This window comes from Orycteropus afer, unplaced genomic scaffold (genome assembly GCF_000298275.1).
Source record: "Orycteropus afer afer isolate SDZICR_OR568_19922 unplaced genomic scaffold, OryAfe1.0 scaffold00005, whole genome shotgun sequence".
NCBI lineage: Eukaryota > Metazoa > Chordata > Mammalia > Tubulidentata > Orycteropodidae > Orycteropus > Orycteropus afer.
This window is the reverse complement of record NW_006921592.1, coordinates 31,152,565-31,163,632: the sequence shown is the minus strand read 5'-3', so window position 1 is coordinate 31,163,632 and position 11,068 is coordinate 31,152,565. Positions and strand designations below refer to the sequence as shown.

The 11,068-nt window shown below is 39.8% G+C and overlaps 1 protein-coding gene across 1 annotated transcript in view; it reads right to left on the bottom strand.

The window, feature by feature from the left end:
- Positions 1-292: 292 nt before the first annotated feature.
- The window catches only part of RFX3 (regulatory factor X3), a 168,339-nt gene continuing 157,563 nt past the window's right edge, over positions 293-11,068 (bottom strand). Inside the window, 4 exon segments of the mRNA XM_007939396.2 lie at positions 293-345; positions 348-430; positions 432-596; positions 9,578-9,786. Coding sequence (XP_007937587.2) covers positions 293-345; positions 348-430; positions 432-596; positions 9,578-9,786 — 510 coding nt within the window.

The following is an 11,068-nucleotide window of genomic DNA, read 5'->3' as shown; positions in this document are numbered from 1 at the left end:
TCATTTCCCTTCTGAAACAGAAACATTCATTTTGTTCTTGCACAGTGGGGAAAAGAGACCACAAAATACATATTAAACTTTCGTTTCTGTAGGTCTTAGCCTTCAGCCTTATCAGAAAGCATCACCTCTTTCTTATCTACCACTCAATAGGCTATTTTTAATCTAGTGGTTCTCAAATTTTCTTGTACATAGACACATTTATAATGTATCATAACATTTCATGAACTTCCACATGATACAATCTATAATTTTAGGATCCTCTGATTAGGAAAATACATAGGAACTGAGGGATTTAAAGACCCCTTGCAATAATTCCACAATCCCTCCAGGGTCTAAATCTCGTAGGTTAGGAACCACTGCTTTATCAATAATGAATATAATCAGATTGAAATGTGATGCAGGGTCTTTCTTAAAAATCCAGTGGGCCAAGTTCCTCTCTTACCTCGCCCATGACTGCTATGGGTGTCTCCCCTGTTGCCTGAGCGACACGATGCTCCACTAAGTAGAACATATACTCATCGTAGAGGAGCCGGATCAGGTGGAAGGAGCCGAAGCTAGCAGCACTGCGTAAGGTTAAGTCTCGAATAACCATTGAGCTGTTCCAAGAGAAAAGACATAGGAGCAGCCAACGTTAGTAACCAGGATTAGGGATTGACCTACATTTCCTCGTAAACGAAGTTAGGAATTTATGAGGCTGGTATAGCATAAAACTGGCCATGAAACAATTTCATTATTGAAAGTAGCTGGCTCAACTGGTTTAAAAAGGGTGCTAGGGAAGTAATGCTCATGGAGGTTTTATCCTTATTAGAGCTAAACAGGTCTGTGTTGGGGAAAACGGTTTACCCTCAGAGGCAAATCTGCTGACTCTACTCAATTCACAAATCAAAAAAAGATTCTGAAAGGTTGATAGCTTGTAGTCTTCATAAGAAAAAAAAACACTCAAGGGGAAAAATCCTATTGATGGTGGATAATGACTTTTGGGGTATACTTTGGGAAAAATAAATATTTGAACCAAGCAAAGGTTACAAAATATACTAAATCACGTTCCCAGATTGGCAACGTAGCATGTAGCTGAGGGCACACAGGGGTCCCTGCAAGTTTTGGTGCAAGGCAAATGTATTAGATGATTCCCATTTCCTTACTGATTCCATTGAAATTAATGTCATTTTCCACTAGAAAGAAACCTAAAAAACAATTAAAAATTGCTACTTGCCTGCTAACCAGACGGCTGGCGGTTCAAACCCACCAGCCACTCCTCGGAAGGAAGGTTGGGCAATCCTACTTCCGTAGTGATACTGCCTCGGAAACCCAAGGAGGGGTTGCTATGAGTCGGGGCCGACTCGATGGCACATAACAACAACAACAACAACAACAACCTTTGAAAAACGTAAACATTTCATTTATAAAATATAAATAATACCAAACTATGAATATTATTAATAAAATATGAATGATAAACTATTATATTGAAAACAAACTGTGGCCTACCTGAATTTAGAACTCTATAATGAATTCTAACATATTCAATTACTTATTCAATCTGTATGCTGAGCAAATAAGCTGAGAAGCTGGATTATCTGAAGATGAACCCAGCATTAGGATTACAGGAAGACTCATTAATAATCTGTGATATACAGATGATACAACCTTTTTTGCTGAAAATGAAGAAGGCTTGAAACACTTACTGATGAAGATCAAAGACTACACCTCAACATAAAGAAAACAAAAATCCTCACAACAGGACCAATAATCAAATCATGATAAATGGAGAAAAGACTGAAGTTGTCAAGGATTTCATTTCACTTGGATCCATAATCAACGTTTATGGAAGCAGCAGTCAAGAAATTGGATGACATATGTCACTGGACAAACCTGCAGCAAAAGATCTCTTCAACGTATTAAGGAGCAAAAATACCACTTTGATGACGAAGGTGTGCCTGACCCAAACCATGGTATTTCCAATGGCCTCATATGCACATGAAAGCTGGACAATGAATAAGGAAGATATACAAGAATGTCCAGATTTGTTTCATGTACTTTGGTCATGTTGTGAGAAGGGACCAGTCCGCTGGAGTAGGATATCATGGTTGGTAAAGCAGAGGGTCAGGGAAAAAGGGGAAGCCTCTCAATGAGATGGACTGACACAGTGGCTGTGATGATGGGTCAAGCATAGCAAAGACTATGAGGATGGTGCAGGACCAGGCATTGTTTTGTTCTGTTGCACATATGCTCGCTGTGAGTCACAGCTGACTTGACAATACCTAACAACAACATAAGTGAATTGCTAAAAATAGATGATTACCTCCACTTATATGCCAAAGATATATGACAAAATTCTGTTCACAACTGTTTACAACTCTACGCATGCCCTTCTTAAAAATCACATGACACGTTACCCACTTGTAAAAATAGTTTACATGAGTATAATAGCTACTTGAAATTAAACATTTTTCTTCTAAAGAAAAAAAAAAGGTAGAGAATCATCTACTTGAAAAGATACAGCAAAAATAACAATAAAATGCTGCATAGCATTTTTACTCAGACTCATCACCTGATCAGGTGAAGAAAATGGTATTGAAAAATTAAATAATGCAGGAGCAGATCATTCACTCCTATTTTCACCTCCCTTGGTGAAGAAAGACAGCAAATATTTAAAATATAGCCTGGAGAAGGCAAATGGCTAACAAATACCCAAAAATGTGACTAATCTTATTCAAAATTAAAAGCAATGTGCATTAAAGTAAGAAAGTGCATATCACCTACTGTACTATGAAAGGTTAAGAAACCCAGTGTTGCAGATGGTGGCGACAAAGAACTCCCATGTACTGTTTCTGCAATTATACCAAAAAACCCAAACTCACTGCTGTCAAGTTGAACCTGACTTATAGGGACCCCTCCTTGGGTTTCCAAGGCAGTATCTCGATGGAAGTAGATTGATTGCCCAATCTTCCTTCCGAGGAGTGGCTTGTGGGTTTGAACCCCCAACCTTCTGGTTAGCTGTCAAATGCCATAGCCACTAATTCTTAGAGAGTAATTTGGTAATATTTGTCAAATTTTAAAATGCACAGATCTTTAGGCCTACCAGCTATCATTCTAGAAATTTACATAAGTGAGCAAAGATATTTTTAATATTTGTACCAGTGAGAAACTAGGGGAGAAAATTAAATGTCTATTAATAGGCTGCTAGCCAAATAAGTTATGGTTGATTTGTACACAGGTTTATGCAATAGTTCAAAAAATGTGTAAGACATACAGGTAGACATACATGGAAAGATTTCTGTGATAAAATGTTAGTTACAGAAGCATAATATATAATATAAACCCACATACACAAAATTCTATACCAAACCCAAACCAAACCCACTGCCACTGAGTTGATTTTGACTGGTAGCAACCCTCCAGGACAGAACTGCCCTTAAGTTCTGTTAAGAACAGAACAGCTAACCAGAAGTCAGACAAAATTTTGGTTTCAACAGAGCTCATTCTACTGAGCCACTAGTTTGTTGTACAGTGGCGACTTGTGTTGCTATGATTCTGGAAGCTATGCCACCAGCGTTTCAAATACTAGCAGGGTGACCCAGAGTGGACAGGTTTCAGTGGAAACTCCAGACTACCAGACTAGAAAAAAGTCCTGGTGATCTACTTCCAAAAATTAGCCAATGTAAACCCTATGGATTACAATAGAACACTGCTTATTATAGTGATGGAAGATGAGCCATCCTAGGCTGGAAGGCACTCAAAATACACAGTGGCCACAATGGACTGAAACATGCCAAGGTTCATGAAGATGGCGCAGAATGAGGCAGCATTCATTCTGTAGTATATGAAGTCACCATGAGTAGGAGCTGACCCCACAGCAACTAATAGCATAACAACGTGCTACTGGGAGATCAATTGGTAAGCATACAAGTAGACATAAAACATAAAGCTAGACAGTGATAAGTCCCTTGGGGAGGAACTTGGGGTAGAAGGTTTGAGAGTGATGGGCACAGGTTTAGGCTAGGGAGTCAGGGGAATTCTTTCTGAGGAGGTGATATCTGAGCAGAAACTGGAGTCAAGAAAGGGAGAGAGCCCCATGATCACAAGGGTGAAGAGTTTTCCTGGTAGAAGAGGAGCAAAGGCAAAGGCCTTAAGACAGAACTACGTCTCACGTGTGCAAAAACAGCAAGGGGGCCCCTGTGTCTGGAGGCCAGTGAGTGAAGAGAAGAACTCATGATGGGGTCTGGGAGCTCACATGCAGCTGGACCATGGATGGTCTGGCAAGGCAATGATGAGGCTTTTGGACTTTTTTTAGGGGGTGGGTGGTAGGGGAGTCTGGCTTCTTTCCCCAAGATAATTATTTTGAGATCTATCCATTCTCTGTTGTTCTGGGGTACCTTTGAGATGATTCTAATTCACAGTGATCCCTTAAGGTCTTTGGAGTTTCTTCTTAGTATTTTGGAAACTTTTGGAAGGTTAGGCAATCACCTTCCTTCAGCATAAAACATACAGATAATTATAAATTTTGACAGAAAATGGTAAAAGAAAATGAGAAGCAAAAAATAAAGTCCTGACCTTCAATTATAATACTGAATTACTATTATTTTAAATACTGGTGAGATGTCATGAAATCATTGCTGGATATTTAGAAAAGAATCAGTTGAATTATTAGTGCTATGTCTACTTTAGTCTCTCTGTGTTGGACCTTTGCCCTACATGCTAAATACTAAATGACACAGCTAACAGTTTAATTGGAAACCTATTGTCCAATTCAGACTTCTGTAAGATATGTTGCAAAATTGACTCCACTGAATTTCATGTTGCTAAGTTACGGTGAATTCAACTCCTTTTAAAATCAGAGTTGTAAACATTAATTATTTTATAATGGATGAAAAATACCATTGTGTATTTATCTAACTCATGATGTGGAAACTGAAACAGAGAACCTCAAACATGATACACAGCCCCCATCTCTGTGTATCTGAGGGGGCATCATCATCCTCTTCCTTGGAAGAAAGATGAGAAGACCACACCTGTCATGCCCAGGTGAATTTCTCTTTGAATAGTGCTTACAGCTGATATAAAGAAAGAGTTCCATTTTAGAATGGTTCCAAACGATCCAGTTGTGGGCAAACAAGACTCCCTGTGTTTGCTTCCAACCACAGTATCACAGCTTTAATTTTACTCTTTAAAAGTGGGGTATTTGGATGATGCTTTGGATGGCTCTGAGGAATGCTCTGTTCGGTTATCCACAAAACACACAAGCTGAGAAATGGCCCACATAACTTCCCCATTTCTGCCCGAGAAAGGGGGTGATGTGTTTTTCTACCTCCCAAGGAGATAACAATTGCCTTTCAAAGCCAGGTTAGCCAAGGAGAGAGCTCCCTTTGGAGCAGAGGAGCAATATAGGAACTGCTGCTGTTACAATTCTGTGCCGGTCTAAGTGTATATCCATGCATATAAATATATACACAGAACTTTAGGAATTATGCGATTGAGTGTCTGACTTCAGAACACGAAAGGTCTGTGTGCAACTGCCAAATTCTTATGATAATACCAAAAACATTTTGGAGGAAAAAAAACCCTCCAAACTTTTTAATTATGTTTCTCTGACAGTTTGTGAATCCTGTTTTCATTACTCAGTGTGTTCTTATGCCTCAGTTAAAAAAAAAGTTTCAATTTTAAAGGCTCTTGGGTTTCTGAAAGGGCCCTAGTGGTGCAGTGGTTAAAGCTCTCAACTGCGAACCAAAAGGTCAGCAGTTGGAACCCACCAGTTGCCCTGCAGGAGAAACCTGAGGCAGTCTGCTTCTGAAAAGATGACAGCCTTGGAAACCCTATGGGGCCACTGTACTCTGTCCTATAGGTTCGCTACGACTCGGCAGTGACTTGACGACAGTGGGTTTGGTTTCCGTTTTTACGTTGCTGAGCCACTGACTCTGCCTACCAGCATTAGGTCTGCATCTGTCTGTTGGGCCTTTCCTTCTTAGGCCCTAAACTGTATGCCTTCAAGTCGTTTTGAAATGAAAATAATAACCGTAATAGTGTCTAATAATAACCAGCCAATTATCCTCAACTCAGGGAGGACTGAGGGCAGGCAAGTGATGATCTGTTGGGTTTATATATCTGCAAAGAACAGAAAATACAAGTAAGTAATTTTCTCTCCTTTCAAGATATCTGCAACAGATCTCTGTGGAAACGAGGGCTCTAGGAACTTATTTCTAAAATGATACCAACTAAATACAGGGGGAAAAGAAATCACAGGAAGGAATAAGAGCAAGTCCGACACTAACAACCTAGGAAAGCAATAGGAAAAGAAAACCACCTTTCTTTCTCTGATACAGAGGATGGATGGATGCAGCCTTTATAGATCATAGTACGGCCAGCAAGGGTGGCTTCTGCTTCATCTGTCATTCATGGAGCTATGTTATTTTTTTGGGGGGGAAAAATGGATGAATAAAATCAATACCCAAGCAAATGAGAGATTATCTGAAATGTTCTTAAACGTTGCCAAATTAAAATGCTGAATTCTGCTATCACTACAACTGCTGATGCAGCTACGTTGAGAACACTGTGAAACTGCTTCCCAAATTTTCTCCACACATCGAGGGAAACTTCCATTTGTTGCCAGCACACTTCTCATTAACACGCAGATCCAAACTTAACCCTGGCTTCACTGAAGCATACCAGTGGGTCAGAGAGTCAGACACCACTCTCTTAATAAAGTATGTCTCAAATCACATGGACTACAGACATTAAATATAGGAGAGAGAGCAAACTTAGGAGTTATTCTACTGTAAAACACAAAGCAAAATATTCACAAGAAGATCTGGCAGGCTTGCTTTCACTGAAATGGGCTCTGGGCTGGACACCAGAGAGCTATTTCAATGGGACAAGGATAATTCTACCCTTAAATGCATACAGGCAGTTCCAACACCCCACCCCCAACACCCTATGCCCAGTTATGAATGAGATCCATCCCTAACTGTGTCTTTAGGAATTGGTAGGTCAGTAAGAGCTGGTGCATACAGTTCTTAACCTTACTTTGGTGCAAGAAAAGGCTTGAAACCTTTTCAATAATTTAAAAGCTACATGTGTAGCAAGTGAAGGTGATTGTGATAAAGAATTTGGTGTAAGCAGGGGTTGGTTCAATCATTTCAAAGTGAGAGAAAATTTATATAACATTAAAGCAGGACTTCAAAGATGGTGGTGCCCTGCTCAAAGATGGCAGCATCTTACTCATAGAGTGCAGTCAGTCTACTGTACCACTCTGAATGTCTGTGGATCTCCAGTCCTGCCAATAATCCAGTCTCATCCACCAGGCTCCTGAAAGTGCTCATTACTCCTCCACCGATTTTCTTACTCTAGGGCTTCAACTCATAATTTTTCCCATTCTGGTTACTATGATGAAATCACCCAAATTGTAAAAATTCCAGTCTGTTCCTGTTTCACTTTGTTAGCCATGATAGGACTGGCTTAAAGCCCTGCAGTAAAGGGCAAGTAAGAGTTGTCCGTAAATTCGATGTTCGTAACCTGGGAACAGCTTGTATAGTGGATCTATACCTCTACTGCAGATTAAGAAATAAAGATTAGATCAGATCAAGTTGAGAAAGAAAGAAGTTCACTTATAATAAGAACCAAAGCCATTACCACCATAATTTTAAAATCTCTGATACCATATTGGGAGCTCTGGTGGTACAGTGCCTAAGGCATTTATTTGATTGCTAAGCAGAAGGCTGGTGGTTCAAACCCACCAGCCACTCCCCAGATAGAAGGTTGATCAATCTACTTCTGTAGTGATACTGCCTCAGAAACCCAAGGAGGTATCACTATGAGGTGGATCTGACTTGATAACAGTGAGTTTTTTTTTTTTGATTTGGTACCATATTTATAAAAGTGGCCAAAACAAGAGGGACAGCCTGTTGTCTAGGCTTCCTGGTTCACAGGTACTGCCAGCTCCTAAACTGTTCATTATTCCTACACCTTCTCTCCTCACAACTAGTTTTGGAGTCACCACTGAAATCCAAACTGAGAATGATCTCAGTGTCCCCAAAGTAACAGGCACTGGTATGGCTCATGGTGACTACTTTCTGATATGCACATGGTTTCACAGGATCTAAATAAGGCACTGCCTATACCTCAAAGGAGGTGTGGCTTTTAGGTTCTATCAGTATCAATGGAGTACCTTTATTTAAAGAAACAAAAAAATCAACTCCCACCAGAAGAACAATGTTGCAGGTGCCCTTGAGTTCATTCTAACTAATGGTGACCTCATGTGACAGAGCAGAAATGCCGCAAAGTGTTTCCTAGGCTGTAATCTTTAGGAGAACAGATCACCAGGTCTTTCTCCTACAGAATTGCTCGGTGGGTTTGAACTGCCAACCTTTAGGTTAGCAGACCAGCACTTAACTGTAGCACTACCATGGTTCATTAGAAGAAGAAGAATACCAAAGTTAACTATATAACATATTTAACTTATGAAATGGAACCCCACTTGTCAATTCCATCCTACATATATATGGAAGAAATGTCAACTCACATGGGCTTTGTTTTTAACCCTTGTGCAACGTTATGGTCACCAGCTCATTCCAATAGTTGATATCATAATATCATACAATCAAAAAGCTTTTCTCTTCTGGGCTGCTTCTATGTCTACAAAAACATACCTGTGTGTCTATATTACTTTAGTCAAAAAGTGATTCATATTACTAATAAGCTATGTTATTCACGGTCTACTAGGTTACTGGTTCTTAGATTGGATGTATATTAAAATTACAAAGTTTTTGAAAAAATATTCATCACTCTCGTTATTCATCTTTACTTCTTGACTACCAAGATTTTGATTCAGTTGGTCTAAGGTACCTAGGATATATATATTTTTTAATGCTAATTCTGATGTGTAGCCAGGTTTGAAAACTGTAGTAATCGATAAAATTAGGAAACTAGCAAGATGAAGACTGTGCATGCCTCAGGACCACTTGGAGGATGGGCTATAGCACGGATCACTGGGCTCCATCCCCAGTTTCAGATTCAGGTAGATTTGGGGAAGGGACTTGACCATGTGCATTTCTAACAGGTTTCCAAGTGAGAAGAGTGATGTCACTGGTCTAGGCAGCACACTTTGAGAATCACAAAAACAAGAGTGGTGCTAAGACCTCAAGGAAGAAGTTTAAAAGAGGTTAGAGTGATGTCACTGGTCTAGGCAGCACACTTTGAGAATCACAAAAACAAGAGTGGTGCTAAGACCACAAGGAAGAAGTTTAAAAGAGGTATGTTTGTAAGAGGGAGGATTGTCACCCTTTTCTGACTGCTGCTGAGCATATTACCTAGAATAGACTCTTAGATATTCCCATCTGAGAATTTCTAGGGCTTTAAGCAAGAGGACTTTTTTTTTTTTTTTTTTTTAAATTTTGCCTAGCAAAAAGCTGATTTCCATACACCTCCTGGTACAAATTTAGGACAGTTGGATTGAAGATAGTCACAACAGGGAATTTCTGCAAACTAAAGTCTTCACTCTTATTTCTTTTGTCTCAGAAGCATGTACATACACACGTATTTGCAGAATGTGAAGAACAAAGCTTAGGAGAAATGAACGTGTTACCTGTAGAAAGACCATTTTAGCAGAAATTGCCTGGCAGCTTTGGGGAAACTGGGTCTGCCTTCATAGGGTTTCAGGGCCTGCATCATCACATTGTCCAGCCAAGCAGCCCACTGTTCCAGGGTGCTCTGCTGCTGAAGGGTCATCTTGAAGTCTGTCTCTAGTCTCTGGACCATGTTGTCGTCACACTGGCACACCCAGGAAGCCTGCTCCTGGAACAGTACAAAGAGAGCAAAGCAAAAGTTCAACTCAGCATCTTTCCATTGAATGGCAGCAAAAATAACCATGAGCATGAATGTAAAATTACACAAAATGCATCAAACAATGAAGGGAATCAAAGAAATGACCAACCATGTGTCAGCTGTTGAGCAAACAAACTCATTTATTACTTTTGTTGTTGTTTGCTGTTGTTGAGTTGGCCCCTGACTCATGGTGACCTCATGCACAAGAGGATGGAAGCATTGTGCTCTGTAGGGTTTTAATTGGCTAATTTTTGGCAGTAGCTCACCAAGCCTTTCTTCTAGTCTGTCCAGTCTGGAAACTTCCCTGACACCTGCTCAGTATCACTGACAGGTGAGTAGTGGCTGCATTTGAATTCTACTACTGAACTATCACTGCTTCCTTTTTTAATTTTAAGAGTTTAATATTTCTCCAAGGAGCTCTGGTGGCACACTCATTAAGTGCTCATCTGCTAACCAAAAGGTTGGTGGTTTAAACTCACCAGAAGGTGGAAATTATTGAACAATATCTTTATTATCACACACAAGTAAACTTTTGCTAAAGATAATTCAAAAACGATTGCAGCAGCGTATCGACAGAACTGCTAGAAATTCAAGCCACGATCAGAAGAGGACACAAGGGATATCATTGCTGATGTCACGTGGATCTTGGCAGAAAGCAGAGAATACCAGAAACATGTTTACCTGTGTTTTACTGACTACGCAAAGGCATTTGAGTGTGTGGATCATAACACATTATAGATAACATTGCAAAGAATGGGGATTCCAGAACACTTAATTGTGCTCACATAGAACCTGTACATAGACCAAGAGGCAGTCATTTGAACAGAACAGGGGGATTCTGCATGGCTTAAAATCAGGAAAGGTGTGTGTCAGGGCTGTATCCTTTCAATATACTTATTCAATTTGTACGCTGAGCAAATAATCCGGAAGGTGGACTATGTGAAGAAGAACATGGCATCAGGATTGGAGGAAGACTCATTAGCAACCTGCAATATGCAGATGATGCAACCTTGGTTGCTGAAAGTGAAGGGGACTTGAAGCATTATTTCAGTATGGATTACATCTCAACATAAACAAAACAAAAATCCTCACAACTGGACCAATAAGCAACATCATGATAAATGGAGAAAAGAATAAAGTTGTCAAGAATTTCATTTTAGAAAAATGAAACAAGATATGTACCTCACACCACACACAAAAACAAACTCCAGATGGATCAAAGACTTAAATGTGAAACCTAGAACTATACAGT